General features: G+C 37.0%; 1 protein-coding gene across 1 annotated transcript; it reads right to left on the bottom strand.

Annotated features, from left to right (window-relative positions):
* Positions 1-11,027: 11,027 nt before the first annotated feature.
* LOC149842308 (laccase-17-like) lies at positions 11,028-16,119 on the bottom strand. Its single transcript, XM_090001381.1, has 5 exons — positions 15,974-16,119; positions 14,925-15,169; positions 14,402-14,530; positions 12,309-13,280; positions 11,028-11,158 (listed from the first exon to the last, which is right to left on the bottom strand). Exons 1-5 carry the CDS (start codon positions 16,108-16,110, stop codon positions 11,028-11,030), a joined length of 1,614 nt encoding a protein of 537 aa, XP_089857507.1. The 5' UTR covers positions 16,111-16,119.
* Between the last annotated feature and the right edge of the window lie 3,359 nt (positions 16,120-19,478).

The raw sequence follows: 19,478 nt of genomic DNA, 5'->3' as shown, positions 1-19,478 counted from the left end.
TTTACAATTACCTAAGGAAGTAAAGCTCGTAGGGTGTAAATAGGTCTTTAAGACCAAAAAGGACTCCAAAGGTAACATAGAGAGACATAAAGAAAGATTGGTTGCTAAAGGATTCACCCAGATGGAGGGCATTGACTACAATGAAACATTTTCTTTTGTCTCAATTAAAGAGTCAATGAAGATAATTTTGGCCCTTGTAGCTCATTATGACTTAGAGTTACACCAGATGGATATGAAAGCAGTGTTTCTCAATGAGGATCTGAATGAAGAGGTATATATGGATCAACCTCTTGGTTTCTCTGAAAATGATCGTCTGGTATGCAAACTCAACAAATCAATATATGAACTTAAATAGGCCTCCCAACAGTGGTATATTAAATTTTCTTAAGTCATTGTGACTTTCGGGTTTACAGAAAACATTATTGATTAATGTATATACCTTAAGGAAAGTGAGAGTAAGTTCATTATATTGATGTTGTATATTGATGACATTTTACTTGCAACCAATGATATAAAGTTGTTTTCAGAGACAAAACAGTTTCTTGCAACACATTTTGATATGAAATATATGGGTGAGGCTGCTTATGTTCTTGGCATTGAGATCCATCGAGATAGAGCAAAAGGTTTTCTAGGCCTCTCTCAGAGATCCTATATAGATAAGGTGTTAAAGCGATATGGGATGGAGAATTGTTCTTCTAGTTCAACACCCATATCAAAAGGTGACAAGCTGAGCCTAAAGAATTGTCCACAGGATGATATTGACAAAGCACAGATGAGTGCTTATCCATATGCATCAGTTGTTGGCAGTTTGCAGTACACACAAACATGTTCTCGACCAGATATTTCTTTTGCAGTAGGGGTGATTGACAGATTTTAGTCTAACTCAGGTTTAACCCATTGAAAGGCTGCCAAGAAAGTCTTGTGGTACTTGCAAGAGACAAAAGACTATATGTTGATGTATCATAAGGTTGATCACCTCGAGGTCATTGACTACTCAGATGCGGACTTAGGAGGATGCCTTGATAGTAGAAAATTTACTACTGGGTACGTCTTCTTACTTGCTGGGGGTGCGATCTCTTGGAGGAGTGGTAAGCAGACGACCACTGCTGCCCACACCATGGAGGCAGAATTCATAGCATTATACGAGACTACCTCGCAGGCTATATGGTTAAAGAACTTCATATCATAGTTAAAGGTGGTTGATTCTATTGGAAAACCACTGAAGGTCTACTGTGATAATAAAATTACGGTGTCCTTTTCAAACAACAACAAAAGTACTACGTCATGTAAGCATATGGAATTGAAGTATTTTGTTGTTAAAGAAAGGACGAAGACTCATTTAGTGCATATTGTTAATATTGGTACCAAAGAGATGATCGTTGATCCTCTTACTAAAGGGCTAGCACCGGGATTATATTCCGAACATGTAATGAGGATGGGCTTGTTAAACTCTTTTTGACATATGCATATAAATAAAGTGATCACTTTCAGTTCTTGATTCTCATTATTTTTTGTTGTTAATCTCATAAGGATTAGAGATTCAACTAAGGACCTATAGAATAGAATAAAAAGGTCATTCTATTCATCAAGTTATTCCCATAAGGTTTTCTGGTTAAAGGGTTTATCGTCGGATCAAGTGAGAGAATGTTGGATTAACCACCATGATTTACGTGGTGGTTATCCACGATGTGGATTCATCACCACATCTAGGATGATCTCTTCCGATAAACCAGCATAGGATCAAGGGGGAACAATTACGCAAATCGTTCCCACCCTATGCACTATATAAGGGTATCAAGAGCAACCCTTTGATGATGCATCTGCTATCAGAAAAGTGTGTGTGTGCAAACTAAAGTGGGAAGAGATCGACTCACCGGTTGCATTCAGAAGCCTGCGTTTGTGGTGGTTGCAGCCCGGCTGAGCAGACAAATCCCCTTAGCCTGATCTATCATCAAAATTTGATTCGTCTTCCTCTGCTCCAGCGACCTCTGATTCTCGACAACAACAGCCCGTCAATGGCTGCCTCAGGTACGCAACACCTCCCCTGTGCTTTTGTTGTTTACATAACAACCTTTGTGTTTGCCGTGTGTCTTTGTTTTTCTGTCACAGTACAGGGTCCTCGGCATATAAGGGGAGGCGATCCCGGATGACCCCAACAATGGGTTGCCAATTTCTTTTTGTTGTGGGTTTTTAGTGTCATTATCATTAGATACCAATGTTATTTGAAAAATCAATTTTTCTATTTCCTTGGTACATGAAAATTTTTGTATATTTCACGTAATTTATTTATTTTTTGCATAGAAGACCATCAAGTTCTTCAGTAATACGAATTGAAGGATAGTCATGATAGATTAATTGAGTCATGTCCTCTGGTTAAGTTTATTGTTTGATCACCACACTGTTGTGTGCTACTAGCAAGGAAAACTAATACTTGAAGGTAAAAAAAATTCTTTTCGTTTTGATTCATTCTATTACAATCATAGCCAAAATTAATTTTATAATGGTATCCTTGTTTGTTTTCCTAATGCTTAAATTAATTACCCTGCTCAGCTAGTGTGTTTCTGAGCAAGCTTATTTGTAAGATTGCAGAGAATAATGTATTAACCTCTTGATATGATCTATCAAGTGGTCAGACCTGCACCGAACCAAGGAGGGTTGGACTATCTCCAACTCTCAGGTGCGGCTTTATTCTACCAGGGTCAGACGTATGTACCATAAACTAGACTCAATGTAATTTTTCTTGCTGAAGGGGTTTGATAAGGAAACGACAAAAATTGATTTCAGATTTTTTTCTTTAATACAATCATATATTATCTCATCATAATTCTCAAAGAGATTTATACCATCTGGGACAATTGTTTCCTAACATGTCATCATCACAATCATTAATGTTAGCTTGACTATCATCATCTTCATCGTGGCCAACCACCAACGGTGCTTGAAGGTCCATCTTGAATAAAAAATTACTGTTGGTTATTAATGCATAGGAAATAGAAGAAATCAAATGAGTTATATGACGCAATCCTGGTCTCCAAGTAAACCTATCAAATGCCCAGAAAACTTTGTTAGAATAATGTTAGGGGCTTTGCATAAAGGTTTTAAAATATTTCACAAGCAGCATATTAATTTGTTCATGTTTTGATTTCATGTTCTAATTCAAATGTCTTTTTATTTGTTATAGGGAAATGAGAAGGTGTTGATCCATAATTTCCTGGAGATCTTGATTTATGTATGTGATGAAGTTGAGAGAGATGATGGCATGTATGATAGTGACTTTGTGGTGCCTAGACACTTATGTGAAGTGCGCAAAAATGGGGTTTGGTTGAGAGCCATCTAAACCTTTTGAATATTTAAGAATTATATCTTGTTAAATTCAGTAACTGATGAAACCAATAGAGACACCCTTTAAATTTTCAATGCAAGGGTACTCTATGATGTGAAATGTTTTCTGTGTTATGATGTGTTGCCTAACTATCCAGTTATCACAGTAAACCCCAAAAAAGTAAATATTTGACTAGAGACCACAATGGGAAATGTTTTCTTCTCTAGTTTTCTTTTTTAAACCCTCGCCAAAGCAAGGAAAACCCCGGGTGGGGTCCCATGACCACCCTACCCTACATGGCCGACCTCTAAAAGCTATGGACAAACTCATGCGCCAACAAGGTTTGATCTTCTGACTTCATCTCAGCACCCTCTTAACCACGATGTTTTCTTCTCTAGTTGTAATGCTATGATGTGTTGTGCATGCACACATATGGAGCATGGTGTTGCTTAATGCATTAAAACCAACATAAAAAGGGCTGAGACATTTTTTGCCCGTAGATAAAGATAGGGGTGGATTATTTTTTTTTACTTTTTTAATATATATTTCAAAAGTACCTAGTATACTATAAGAGATCCAATGATTGAAGCACTTGATGTAACCCCTCAAAATCCCAAACTTGTAAACTTTTAGAATTTTTTTGAAATTTTGCAATCAATTCATTTTTTAGAGTTTAAAATGGTAGTTCAGTGAAAAACAGTATTTGAAAGAATAAGTCAACGGACTTTAAGCGCATTACAGGCGAACTTTTCTTACACAATAGATTTGTATTTTCATACAATTATTAAAACCATATAGATTCAAAACAAGGTTTTTGATAATTAAAGTTTACACAAAATGAGGTATTACAAAAGAAACCCTTATGCAAAATTATAAAACGTGCTCAGGAGCGAAACAACAGAGAGAGAGGGTTCTTCGTATCATCGTGTCATCACCTGCTACGTTAACCTAATCATCACCCGTATTCCATAAAATGGGTCAGACTTATGAAAGCTTAGTAGGTGCAGAGATATCAAAAGTCAAAACAAGACTAACATATGTGTTATTTCACTACGTGTAGTTTCATAATAAGTAAAAATAAGCATGGTGAACTTGTTTTGATAATTACTGACCTACGAGTACACACAAGATAAAATGTAGAAACATCAAAGACTATCCAAAGGTTTATTATTTCATGTACTTTAATACCCAAGACAACTAGCTGAGTCGGCTCCTAAGGGGATGACCCAATGACAGAAAAAGAATTCCCCAGATGCCACTTATTATTAGGAGATGCATCCGAACTTCTGTAGAAGACATTGAGATCTACCACCCAGGATAATATTTAGTAGCTCAGTCCCCTAACTCCGACGATTGAAAACACTGAGTCATTGCTACTCGAGGAGCATAGTTGTTAATGATCATGCATAATTTCATACATTTTTATGTATGAACATGTATGATAAATGTTTAAAAATGCTGGTTTGCTACGGGTTTCATCATTTTTTCATTAAATTATAATTTGAGCAAATTGAGTCTCTTTTGAGTATTCTTGCAAAACTAATTAAGTTTTTAGAAAATAGTTTTTAGAAAGAGAAGTCTTTTGAAATATCAAAAAATTTTATAGACGCTTTTTGAAAAATCTTGTAAAAACCTAATTAGACCTAAATACTCATTATAAAAAGGATTGTTAGAGCTAGAGGGGGGCATTTTTTCCTCTTGAGATCTGTGCCCCCCCCCCCCCTTCTCTCTCCTCTCTGCCTCTTCTTCCTCCTCTTTTTCCCCTTTCTCTTCTCAAGCCGATGTTCTTTCCTCCTTCTTTCTTTCTTTTTTCTTTCTCTTCTTTTCTTCTTACCATCGTCATCACTAGTTTTTCGTATCCCTATCATCAGACAGGGTGAAGGTTTATGTGGTCTCAATGGAAAGGTCACTCTTCTTCTCAACCCATCCATCAGAGATGAGCCATTCAGGTAACCTCTTCTCTCCCATCTCCGTAGTATTTAGGAGCATTTCATCACATTTAGAATAAAATTTATTTTCTTCTTCTTCTAAAAAAGTAGTTAATCGAATCTAGTTCATAGTGATTTTTTTAGGATTTATATCTTCTTTCTATTGCATTTTATCTTATTTTATTGAAACACGCACAACGTGCATAACTCGAGCAGGTGATGGGAATGAGTGTCTGCAAGTGGCTGGACTCAGCATTATTCTGTTTCTTTATTGAATGGCCAACAATCAATGTCATTCACATTGATCACGTTGATGTTAAATCATAATATTTTTTTTACAACCTAATAAACCACGCTGAATAAAAACACAGAATATGTGTTGTGTGATCAACGGTTGTTAGGACACGACTCTGCAAACATTGTTTCAAATTAGATTTTTGCAATTTAGATAGTTTTCTTTTTTTTGTTTCTTTTCTTGTTACTTTGTTTTCTTTCATCTACAATATTCTTTTACAGCCAGTAGCCAGGTTGTCGTTCTTTAACCCCAGCACTTCATAGTGATCAACGTTATCATGAACATTGTTTGTGCATGATTAACATCGACCACTATGCAATCCCTCATAGGTAGATGATATGCGTGTTCTAGGTAATATCTTCACGTTTGATTAGTTTCCTTCCAGTCCAGTTGAATCAAGTCATTGTTCTAATAGGGTTTTTTTTTCGTTTATCTTGCCTTAATAGTTAGAATTAAATAGTTTTGTTTCTATCAATTGTCCTTTATTAGTTTGTGGTAGAGAGCATAAGTTAGTTTTATTATTCTTTAGTTTTAGATTTGTTAATATAGTTTGGCATAACTAAATCATTATTTGTTTAGCTGAATTTTCCTTTTGGTAATAATTGGTCTTTCGTTTAGAATTGTCCACATTAATTTATGTTTTGCTCTAGCTTTACATCAGTTAGTATAGCTTAGTTTATTAATAGTTCTTGTCTTTTAGCTAATTAGTTCAAGTTTTAATTTTCGGTTAGATTTGTTTCTTGTTTTCTTAGTTAGATTGGTAATTCAATTGTTTTAATTTAGTTAGTTCTTTTATAATTTGTTATATAGTTTGGTAGTTTGTTTTACTCTTTTGTCTTTTAGTGTTTTAATTAGTTTCTTTAGTAATTGTTTAGAATCTTGTTTTGATTAATTTTTTATTCAACTAACCGTGAGTTTTTGTCTAGTTCTTCATGGTTTTTGTTTTGTTTTGTGTTTTTGTTTTACAGGGAAGCGGTTAGACGTACGGTGAGTCCTCAAAAGTACTCCTATAGAGCCCTCTGAGGTCCTCAAAAGGCCCTTCAAGAAACCAAGCAACCCACCCTTTAAAGAAAGAAAAGAGCACAACCAAATACAAGAAAGGATTAAGAGCTCAAGCACTGAAGACATTCTCTTTTATTTTTTGTTTAGGATTTATTTTATTTAATTCATTGGGTCTGTAATAAAACCATTAATTATTCTTTGTAAGCCTTCCGCAGAGGGCAACACTCATTTTTTTATTTAGTTAATTAATTAATCTTTATTTTCAAGGCAACAAAAGTAGTTTTTTGTGGGGTACAAAAGTACTTATCATGTTCCCTGAGTTCAACGTAGACTTCACCAATAGTGTGAACCAAGTTTTATTATTTAATGCACGATTTGCATAAGCGTTTTTATTGAAAATATATTTTTAGAATACTTTTCTCTTGCATGAGTTTTATTGAATCATGCACCGATACTTTTCTCTTTATTTTTCACAAACAAAAGTTGTTATTATATGTCATTATTTATGTTGATGATATTTTGATCACTCAGAGCTCTCCATAGCATATTTTCAGACTTATTAGTCAGCTTGGGCACTTCTTTGTTAAATATTTAGGCCCAGATTATTTCTTTCTTAGGATCGAAGTTGCTTCGTCCATACAAGGTCTTCTCTTATCCCAACGTAAGTATATAGTGAATTTGCTTCTTCAAGTAGATATGGTGGGTGCTAAACCAATGGTTACTCCTATGTCAGCGTCAACCTCTGTAATGAAAAGTGGCACCCCCTTTCACGATCCTACGTTGTATTGCAGTATGGTTGGGGGTCTAAGTATCTCACCATAACCCAACCTGATCTTTCTTTTGCAATTAACCGGGTTTGTCAGTTCATAGAGTCTCCCACTGTTGATCACTCTTTGATACACAAAGCACACTATCCATTTTGGACTTCATATTACTCCATCCACTCTTGGGATGTTATCTACCTATTCTGATATTGACTGGGTTGGGTGTCGTGATGACCGCAAATCTAAAGGTGGTTATGCCATCTTTTTGGGCCCTAAGCTTTTGTCATGGAGCTCTAAGAATCAACATATTGTTGCTCGCTCAAGTACTGAAGCCTAATACCATGTCGTTGCCAACACTGCTGCTAATCATCTTAGTGAATTGGGCATTTTCACTCTCGACCACCGGTGCAATAACGTGAGTGCAACCTATATGGTTGCTCACCCTATCCTTCATCAACACAGTAAGCATGTAGAGATAGACATTCACTTCGTTCAGGATTGCATCACCAAGAAGCAACTCGCTGTTCAACATATCCCATCGACCACAACAAATTGTTGATATACTCACTAAAGCTCTACCCACTCAACGGTTCATCGCACTTTAAACCAAACTCAACGTCTGATCTGGCCCATTGAGTTTGCAGGGGGGATGTTAGAGAGGAACAATTCGATCTAGATCCAAAGAACACTGAATTGGATCCGCCTAAATCTGTCAAAGATAAAACAATTCAACCAAATGAAGATAAGAATGGGTATGCGTCAAATGCATTAAGATAAGATTCAGCTAGGCGAGAGTGGTGAGGTAAATCTCGTGGATGTAGGTGATCTTCACCAAGGCACGATAAAAGTCTGATCTTCTTGTGTGCATGAATTTTAAAACCATCATCTGATATTTGATGGGATCCATCCTACATTAAATCTTAGCTATCCAAGCAACTAGGATAAGTTCACATTCCACCTGACTAATCCTAACCATTCATATGCATCAATTGGACGACTCAACATGGAGATCCTATGATATCTTATGAGATGATAGGATCATTTTTGCTGCTTCTGTAATTGTACTTGCAGACTTTTTACACATGTTTTGAGAGTCCCAACATTCATTTTCTTTTCTTTTTTTCGATAAGCAAGTTGGGGTTTGGCAGAGCCAATCACATGACAGCATTTCATGTAGTTGTGGGCCCCTGTCATGTGATTGGCTGTCACATGGCCATGGCACCTAGCCGCTCCTTTGATATGAACTCTTTGGCGGACCCCTACTGGTTTATTCACAAAATCATGTTCATATGACTTGTAAGACTATGCATCCAAAATCTCGGGAATCCAGTCAGGTGGTTTATTCACCACCCACTATTGTTCCCTGTTACTAGCCATGACATTGGGCTGCCTTGGCACCCAAATTTTTTGAATCCTGTTAAAATTGAGGAGCAAATCCAAAAGGTCAGAATTTACAAAAATTTAGACCTCCCCGCCCTTGGGTAGCATTTTGGACAGAACGATTACACATCACTTAGCGAAGTTTCATTCCAGCTCGAGCCAGAATTGCCAGCACACCCATTTTTTTTTTGAAAGGCAAGCTGGGGTAAGGCAGACTCCTACCAGTTATAGAATGATACCATTGGGATTTGAACTTGCAACGTCCCAACGCAAGGTGGCGTGCACTAATGCTCCTACCAGACAAGCTGAGCCCTCGTTGCTAAGCACACCTATTTCTGACTCATTTGACCCCCCCCCCCCCCTCTGCATGATACATGTTGCTTTGATGCACCATCCTTTTGAGTCCATGAGAGTGTAACCCATCCTCTATCCCTCCTTTATATATATATATATAGGAAAAACATTTGTTATTAATGAAGAAACTAATGAACTAGAAATCATAGTTGTAACTTGTATCAACTCAATACATAGAACAACGTTTGTTTGCTAAGGAACAAGCCTTGGATCCTGCCTTTTTTATGTAAAAATGTGATGTTTTGAGTTATAAATTTTTAGTACATTGAGGGCCGTTGATTTGTGGACCCCTTTAAAAACCTAATTACTTGTCATAATCACATAATTCAAAACAAATTTACTACTAAACAAACCATGTAAATCACATCTACAATGTTTGTTCTACAAAAAATTGGAAATTAAAAAAAAAAATGTGATTTATACTCATTAGTTCCATTAGTAGTTAATACCCATATATTTTGCTTTACCCATCCCTCCCAAGGAGGAATCCAGTGATGAGTCCCAGCATTCTTTTTAATGTAGAATTGGTGGTCAAGGTAAAACGGGCAATTAAAGGAGTAGATTTAGTGAGGGTAATGTGAAAACTTTGGTAATAGTTAAACATTAATTATGGCTAAAGTAATAATAGTTACCATAGGTATGCATTTGGATAAGTGAGGACAAAGCTAGGCATGACTTTGATTGTAAGATCAAATTGAACATGAATTTGAATTGTAAAAAAAGTCTAGGTATGCTTTTGCAAATAACCAAAGAAAAAAAAAACAAGAAAGAAACATGGATCCAATAGGTAAAAACTGTTCTGAACCTACATCTAATGACCAGAATTTGGATTCTAATCCAAACCTCTCTCTCTCTCTCTCTCTCTCTCTCTCTCTCTCTCTCTCTCTCTCTCTCTCTCTCAGGCTGTTGAAGAATTTGACGCATCCCATGATTTTCTTTCAATGTATTCTTTTTTTTGTAAAATTGGAAAATAGAATTTCAGTTAGCACCTTTTACCTGAACAAATTTTATTACATCTATACCGCATGCATTCTCAGCCTTTAGACCAGGATTCTTTCTAGTAATTCTTGGTTGTACAACATATTGCAAATGGATATCGTGAAGTTAACTTCTGATCGATCTCCACAATCCTTTTGTTTAATCTTTTTGTCTCAATTACTAAAAAAAATTCCTCTTCTTTTGGGCCAATGACCCTAAGTTCTTAATACATACTGATTTGATTCTCTTTTTCTTCAAAAAGGATAACATTTGTTTACATAAAACAATGAGTAGAAAGTAATCGTCTATGGAGTGATACAATTTTGGTAGTATAACGATTACACACATCCGTACAACATAAATGAGTAGGTGCAACTTGTTTCAACTCAATATGATATTGTAGATGTGATCTGCATGTTTTATTTAGTGAGGATCACATTTTGTATGGATCACCTGACTCTGATGTACGTGCAGATTTTTTTCAGTAAATAAAAAATTCAATCGCTGTAACTTTTTCGGTTAAAAAAAACATATACTTTTTTTTTATAAAAACAAAACACGATCCAAGGGCTGATTCTGATCACTAAATGAAATATGTAGATCATATCTACAGTATTAGATTGAGTCGAAACAAGTTGTACATAGTAGTTTCTACTCATTGATACTGTATGGATGTGTGTACCAAAGATTTATCCTGACCACATTAACCATGTCATTTTGTGTGGTTGGCGTAGGTCATCCACCAAATCCATTTTTTATGATTGAAATTTTTTATAATTGAGCTTGGACATAGATTCATATATTGAGAGAGAGAGAGAGGGTTTGAATTATGAATTAAAATGCCAAAATTGGAAAATAACATATATAGCAAAGACCGGAAAATTCTAAGCACACACCCGATCAGAGCCCTAGTGCAAAAGCAAAATGAGCCAAAAAAAAAAATGAGCCAAGTTGATTAATTTGGGCCGTGTGAAACCGGTTATCATCTTTGGATGACATCTACGTCAACACTTTGGAAGATCGGACGGTGGAGGAGGTAGCTTTTGGCTAGGAAGTTCACCATTCAGGACCACCCAAGCCATCTTCAGACCCCAACTAGTATGCACCTCCAAGTGGCAATGCATGAACCACACACCTGATGCAAACAATTAGGCAAATGTCAATCACATGACAAGGAAAAGCACGTTTAAAGCTTTGGCGTCATCTTTGATGAGAGTCAATCGGGATATTGGTGAGGCAGCAAGATATATGGGAAAACGTTGGTTATACTCTTGAGTCTAGATCTTATGATATTCTCTAAGGGTGTGTTTGATTACGTCCGAGCTTTTCTAACTCGGATCTCAAAACAGAGGTTTTCTAGTCCGTTTGTAAAGAGGTTGAATTAAGGTGTGGGCCCCATGCCTCGATCCACTAAACCTCTGTTCCGAGGTAATGAAATACACCCTAACTTAATCTCATAGGTGCAAGCTTTATTTGACCAATTTAACGACGTGAATGCATTCAACATAGTTCATTTAGTAGGAAATGCACTTTAGATAATATGGTTTTGATGTAAAAATATGATTTTTTTAGCAGTGAGATTTTTACATTATACAATTGTGTTGGGTTGAATTTTGTAGCCCTTAGAAAATCAGCATATATATAATACGACCAGACAACCTAAAAGATGTTTGACTAAACAAATCATATAGTTCATAAGGATTGATCCACACACAAAAAAAAGTATGAAGGAACGAGTGTTTTCTACTAGAGTGTACGGTATACTCGAGGGTAGTCAATATTTTCTCTCTCTCTCTCATGTAGAGAGAGAGAGAGTGAGAGCGAGGGACTATTTGTTACCCTCGTGGTTAAGGAACCCCGAGTTGAAACTCACATAAGGTTCTTTTGACCAAACCTCACCTCGGATGTGTTCAGCATGATCAAAATAATAAGATTTTTCTATTAGATCATAGTTTTTTGACATAAAAGTATGTTTGCTTTGAGGTTTGAAATTTTGGTATATTATAGTCTTGATTTTTCAATCTTCATAAGATCGGTCGTATAGGCAGGAAAACATATTTCAGCTTTTACTAAATTTAATATGTAGATCACATCATGTGAAAAAACTGAAAAAAAAATAAAAATATTATATTTTTTCATTAGGGGTTCCATAACCACGAGGTAGCAAACATTACCCCCCCCCCCCACACACACACACACACACACACACATATATATATATATATATATATATATAGAGAGAGAGAGAGAGAGAGAGAGAGTCCACTATTCATCTACCATTTTACCTGGGTTGTCCGCCAAGAATCGAATTGCTACCCATCCTCCGCTCGGCACTGTGATCGTATTGCGCTCCATAGGATCAACCAAATTGAAATTCATGGGGTCCTTGTTGGGATCATAGTTCCCAAACCCTTGTCCAACCACAAAGAAATTGAAACCATGAAGATGAAGGGGATGGCTCTCAGCTCCTAGAATGCTGGTATCCTGCATCACCAACTCAACACTCGTGTTGTATCTCAACACTACCACCTTGGTGCCATTGATAACATGCGTGTTGTTCGGTGGAGTGCCAGTATAATTGAAAAGAACAAGAGGTTGACTAGGAAAATCCTTAGTATAAACTCCAGCAGATTGATCAAAGAAGTGAGCTTGAAGGAGTGCAGTAGGTGGAAGAACAAAGGAGACGTTGTTGATAGAGGCAGAGAATTTAGTTCCATTATTAGGACCTTGACATGTTTGGTTTTTAGGACAAGGAATACTACCAAGTCCCACTGTGAAGAAAAAGTGTCTATCTACGGTTCGAGGAATGTTTGCCGGAAATTTTGAGCTCGCTAAGCTTCGAAACTTTCTACTAAAATTGAAAGAAAAATTGGTGTCATTTAAAGCAGGAAGTGTGGGCATGATGAGTGGGAGTTTGGAATAAGGAGAAATGTAATGGTGGCCTTGCTTGGTTTTGTATTGTAGGAGTGCTACTGTGGTGGAGTTGTCAAAGGTTCCTAGACCAGTTACATAAGGTCTAGCAGCCATAAGGAATGTGGCATTGGGTGTGTGTGGCTTGGTTTGAAAGAGGACGTTTGTGGTCTGTCCTGGAGTAATGACAAGAACATCTGTTTGGAAGGGCTTCACATAGATGGCATCAGCTTCTACAACACTGAGGGTGTGGTTGGCAATGCTAAAGAACAGCTCTTCATTGAGTGCAGCATTGATTAGGCGAAGCATGTACGTTTTACCAGGAGTGATATTTAGCTTGAAAGTATCTGCCAAATAGAGAAAGAGAGAGGGAAGTAAGAGGGGTGAAAGAAATAGCAATCAAAGAACTAGTATCTCCCGAGTACTTGGGCAAGCTTTAGTCTTAAGTTTGTGAGAAATTAAGATCAATGCATTTGGTCTATGTTATAGGTTGTACTTTTAAATAATTCTTAAGTATTTTATTATTAATAGATATATTAATGTATTTGTGTATATTAAATGTTTAAAATAAATGGTGCATCCTCATCTGCAGCTTTTCATAAAAATCACCTATTTGTGTTACAAATGTGACCATATCCATGTGCTGTATGGTCCAACATAAAAATCGTTCTATCTCAAATCAGCATTCACCAAAAGCTGGAATTTGGATAGGACTGGACTTGAAAGCCAAAGTAATCACATGCCTCCAATTGAGATTGGGACCTTTTAAGTCAGCTGCAATTATTCGGGTTTTGTTGCTAATATTAATGCAGTGAATAGTTCCCTGCAATTACATTTGAAAGGAAGCAGACTAAAGTTCAATTTATTTCCTTCTTGTATATCTTGGATTCATCTTCTGAAGATTCGAAAAGAACTGGGTATGTTCTTATTAATATATATATATATATATATATATATATACACACGGGTAACTAGAATACGTTTACCAGCTTTTTTTTTATTTATTTTTCTCAAATTTCACCATACAGATATGATATAGATGCTTCGTTTTATAGAAACAGACTCTTGGATCATTCGATTACAATGTATAAGAATCATCTTTTAAGGCTTCAGAATTTTCGTAAATATTCAAGCATAAAAAAACGCATTTCTTGATCTGATTACGATGATCCAACAGTCAACTCTTAGCAAATGGATCACGCTGAATTTATCTGCAGGGTTAGATTTGCGAAAAAAACACCAAAAATGCTTAGTTCATACCAGCTAATATGTTTTGCTGATAAACATATTTCAGATTTTATATATTTATATATATATATATTTATATATATATATATATATTTATATATATATATATCACATAAGAAAGTCTAGCTAAGTGTGCATTTGGGTCACAAGAAATATGTGACCAAGCTCATGATCTCCAGCAGTTGGAAAAATGATTACCTGAAATATTGTTATTTTTTACCTTTAGATGAACAATTGTACAGTAGTCCAGGGAGACCATTGATGGTGTAAGAATCAGAGACGTTAGGGCCTCCACCAGTACGTAAAGCTTGTGCAATCACAGCCTCAGGGTCTGCATTCCACCATTCTTCTGTTGCACACATTTCCCAGAAAAACTACATAAGAACTTGGACTGCAAAAGAGAATTTTCATGGTGGTTACCAAAACTTGAGCTTAAATGCAATTTTAAACCAGTGGTGCATGAACTGGATGCAAGTAGACAGTGTTCATTTAACAGCCATAGTAGGAAGTATGTCACATGGACATGCTAGACGGGGTACCATACGTCTCGTGTCTAGGCAATACAATACGACACGACATGCGGACCTCCCAAGTGGCATGCTATGTTACGTGTCTGACACCATTTATAAATTTCAAACAATTTTTTGTATTTTATTATTCATAAATATTTTATAATGTATCAAAAATGCTTCTTTAGTAGGGACGATGCAGCAAGGTGGTTGGATCAAGTCAAAGAATATTACCAAAGACTAAGGGAATTTCTTTGTGAGGTTTAGGGAAGGGGTAAGATGTATTGTGCTGAGGGAGGATGACCAAGGGTCCGTAAACACTGGCCCTCAACCAAGAATCATGTGCATGGTAGAAGAGAGTCCCTCTCTGGCCTGTGATGGTGAAGTTGTACACATAAGTTTGCCCCGTTTGAATTGGACACTGTGTTATGTAAGCAGGACCATCTGCCCATGCACTATTAAGCTGCCGAACTCCATGCCTGCTCAACACAACACATATCATACAATAAGTTTGAACACATTACATTGCATCTCTAGCATGATATAAGTGCAAACTAAACCTACTTGGCAAACCTGCATGTTTTATTTACTAGTTAGACTCCAGTTTATGACTCAGTTAGCTGGATAAGTCTTTGATCGATACAAATGTGCATACGGTATCAAAGAATTGAAAGTCATAGGTGCAAGTTGTTTTGACTCAATCTGAAACTGTAAACGTGTTAAACATAGTTAATTTGTTAGAGATTAAACCTTGGATGGTGTTTTTTCAAAAAAAAAAAACAGACTATCTTTAATGAAAAATTGAGCATTTATGACAATTGGTGTTTTGAATCAACAAAAAAAAACGCATACGCACCAGATTTTGGTGATTTGGAAGTCTATCCCAACCAAATAGACCATGTAGATCATAACTGTAAAGTTAGATTCACTTAAAAGAATGCCAACAATAAGATATAGCTCATTTCAACTCATTGGTTCCATATGTACATCGGCACCATAAGACTTATCCCGGCTAGCTTGAGTCATAAACTGAGGAGGTATTTGGTCACCGAGTAGACAAAAACTTACATTATACATATGTTACCTCGATATCTCATCACATATACGTTTCTTAAAGCAAAAATTTCGGACTATGACGAGCAACAGTAGGCAGTGGGTCATATTCTTCCTGACAACTATTTTATTTATAGAAGAATTCCTTAGCTATAATGAATCAAGTTGGTTATATACTTGGCTTAAAACAGGAAAATGGCACCCAGTTTTCTAGCTAGTATAGTACTTACCAATGTATGGTAATGTTATAGCTCACATGATTGATCACCTTGACAATAACTCGGTCCCCTTCGCGAGCTACAATTTTAGGACCAGGAAACTTGCCGTTAATGGTAACAACGGGCCTAGTGCGGCACAATCGCGTCATGTTTTTCAGTTGTATCTACACATGATGCATCATCATCAAATAAGGATAATGTGTGTGTGTGTGTGTGTGTGTGTGTGTGTGTGTGTGGGTTCGATTGATTGAGCTCAGTCATGGCTTTACAGTCAATATAGACACATAGTGGAATCCCACCATAAAAAAAAAGTTTTAAATTTTTAATGCTTTTATAGGCATCGGCAAAAATAAATAATCTAAAAAATAAGAAAATTTGTATGTAAGACAAAAAAAACAAAGAACATAAAAAGAGGTTTATTAAAACATAAATATTGTGACAAAATCATAAAATTTTAAAACATGAAAATGTCATGATGTTTTGAAAGTTTGAAATAGATGCAAAAACATAGCTATATTTGTCTGTGTGGCATCAACACTGGTGGGCAGCGGCCATGTCTCAGGCCGGGTAACCAAGGCTTCCAGGACCAAATTGGTTCTACTCATCCCCAAACTCATCCATATCTTCATACCCCTCCTTGGATTTCATTTTTTTGATCAAATCTGACTTCATAGATGTGATCTACATCATAACCGATATTTAAATAGCCAGAATTGGACTTGTGTGCATGATTTTTTGGCGACTCAAAAAATCAACGGTTGACAAAACACAAAAATGTGTGTTTTTTAAAAAAATCATATTGTCCCCCTTAGGAAGAGATTATAAAGAATAAACAATAGGATAGAGGAGAAAAGAAAAGAGAGGTTAGGCAGCAGCAGCAGCATACGCGGAACAAGTAGTGGCGGGTGATGCCAGTGGGCCGAGGTTGAGCACATGCAGGGTATGACCAAAAGCACAACACACACATTGCCCAAACAAATGTTGCCCCCGTGAAAACAGCCTTAGGAGTCATCTCTCTCTCTCTCTCTCTCTCTCTCTCTCTCTCTCTCTCTCTCTCTCTCTCTCTCTCTCTCTCTCTACCAGTGCTGAAGAGTCAGGACTTCCTGCAGTTTATATAGGCAAGCACCAAGGTGACTTAAGTAACCATAATATAGTTAGGTATGACACTCAACATCAGTGTGGTTGTGCAGGTGACATTGGTTCATGCAATGGCATGTTTGTTGCATTGACTTTAGAGTGAATCCAAAGACTATATATATATCATAGTCATAGATATAGATGATATTTTTAAAATATCATCATATTATTGCTGTAAATTCAACAAACGATAATATAGGTAAAATGTCATGATATTTTTAAAATATAACCAATTTGATAATATCGTGATATTGTCATGAGAATATCTCTATATTCTCGTGATATTATCACAATATTATCAATTATTTTTACTGTTTTTATTTATTTTTTACATTTCAAATGTTTTTCTTCTTTCTTTTACATTTTTAACTTATTTTTTTATTATTTATGTATTTTTTGGTCTAAACATGATATTTTCTTACTTATTTTTGTTAGTTTTTATATTTTTAAGCCTCAAGATTTTTTCCAGATTTATCACCAGACCTATACCGATATTTGTGACTATGATATAGATATGATCTTATGCATATTCTTTCTCTTCCTGTAGATATCTCTGTTTGGTGGTGAAAGTTGGGCTGATTTTCATGCATTTGCCTCTCTTGGTAACTCTCTCTATGAAGGGCGGATAACCCACCACCAAAAAATTGATGCATTTATTATTTGGTTTTGCCTTTACGAACACTGCTTTTTCTGTCATTAGGCTTAACTAAGTGACAATAACCACACACCATATTAGTTTTCCTTCCAACCAAGATGAATCTACAATCCATTCTTTCACAGAACAGCTTATCTTACGTCTCGCCTTTCTCCAAGTCCACGCAAAGATGTTGCTGAGGACGGTAGCATTTGTGAGTAATATTTCAGTTATTATGTAAGATAAAAAAACTTATTTTAGTACATGAGTCTGGTTTAACTTTCAAGTGTGACTGATAGGGTTGGCACTGATTAGCACCATGCACTCATCACATAACAACAAACTGACATGGTTAATACTTTATTATTACACAGAGTATGTCAAATGAGGAAGAGGATTCTCACGTTAATTTTTATTTGAATAATGAAATATTTTCTATTTAATGGCATTATAATTAGGCCTATGTCACAACGACATACATCATTGTCTTGGGGGACACAATCAAACATGTCCGGACATGACACATTTTTCCAAAATATTTATAACCTCTCATTATCTTTGCGACACAGCATAAGGCTTGTTGCAAACGGGATGGAAATTACTTCTCTAACATACAGGTGAACTTCTCAGGGATGTTTGTAATGCCCTGTGCACGTTCTGAAGTGTGAAAGATGTAGGAAAAGTGATACAAAATGAAAAATTGTTACAAAATTTTTAACCCTTCCAAATAAAAGAGATTTTTTGGCCGAGCCAGTTTTTCTAAAAAGTACTTTTTGATAGAAAACATTTCTTCATGAGAGGAGCGCACTACAAAAAAACAGTTGATTAGCGACTGGAATTTAGCGACGGCATTATGCCGTCGCTACTTAGCGACGGATTAACGAGAGAAATGAATCTGTCGCTATAATTGGAGAATTTTACGAAACTAACGACAGATTATATTCTCTCGCAAAATCCGTCGCTAAGTAGCGACGGATTTTGCGAGAGAATATTTTGTTGCAATAAATACGGCAGTTCGCGATGGAATTGCGACGGATAAAATTCCGTCGCGAAATAGCGACGGCCTAGGCGACGGAATATTTTCTGTCGCCTTTTTCGTTTTTTGAATTACGATAGCTTAGCGACGGAATTAATCCGTCGCTAAGCCGTCGCGAAATGTCGCATTACCCCTAATCCCAGCCCTCTTTTTCCTTTCTTCTTTCGCTGCTCCTGCCCGCCGCCCTCTTCCTTCGGCTGCCCTATCCATCCCGTCGACCTCTCTGTCGTTCCCCACCATTCGCTGGAAGTCGATCTCCGTCAACCTTTCGCTGCCGCCGCCCGGAGGAAGCGTAGGTATTTCCGGACCCCACCGTTAAATGGATTGGGGGTCGACCCCCTGCGTTTTCCGGCAGGGGGTCGACCCCCTGCGTTTTCCGGCAGGGGGTCGACCCCCTGCGTTTTCCGGCAGGGGGTCGACCCCGGTAGAGGGTCGACCCCGGCAGGCGCTCGACCCCGTCAAGGGGTCGACCCCGGCAAGGAAAAGCCCTTTCCCATTACACCCTCTCCTTCGTTGCGCTCGAGTTCAACCCTCACACCTCTCCATCCGCAGCCTCCTGAGCCTCTCCTATGTCCGTCGGAGCCTCATCGGAGTCACCTACATGTGCCTCCAATCGCCAGAGCCACCTCAACTCATCTTTCACAAGAGCTGAGCCCCGTTGAATGCTCAGCGGGGCCCCTCCACACCTCATTTCCCAAACGGCGCTGCCC

Source organism: Nuphar pumila, chromosome 3 (genome assembly GCF_984573655.1).
Source record: "Nuphar pumila chromosome 3, dmNupPumi1.hap1.1, whole genome shotgun sequence".
Lineage (NCBI taxonomy): Eukaryota > Viridiplantae > Streptophyta > Magnoliopsida > Nymphaeales > Nymphaeaceae > Nuphar > Nuphar pumila.
The sequence above is the reverse complement of the archived record's forward strand: the minus strand, read 5'-3'. Positions and strand labels throughout refer to the sequence as shown.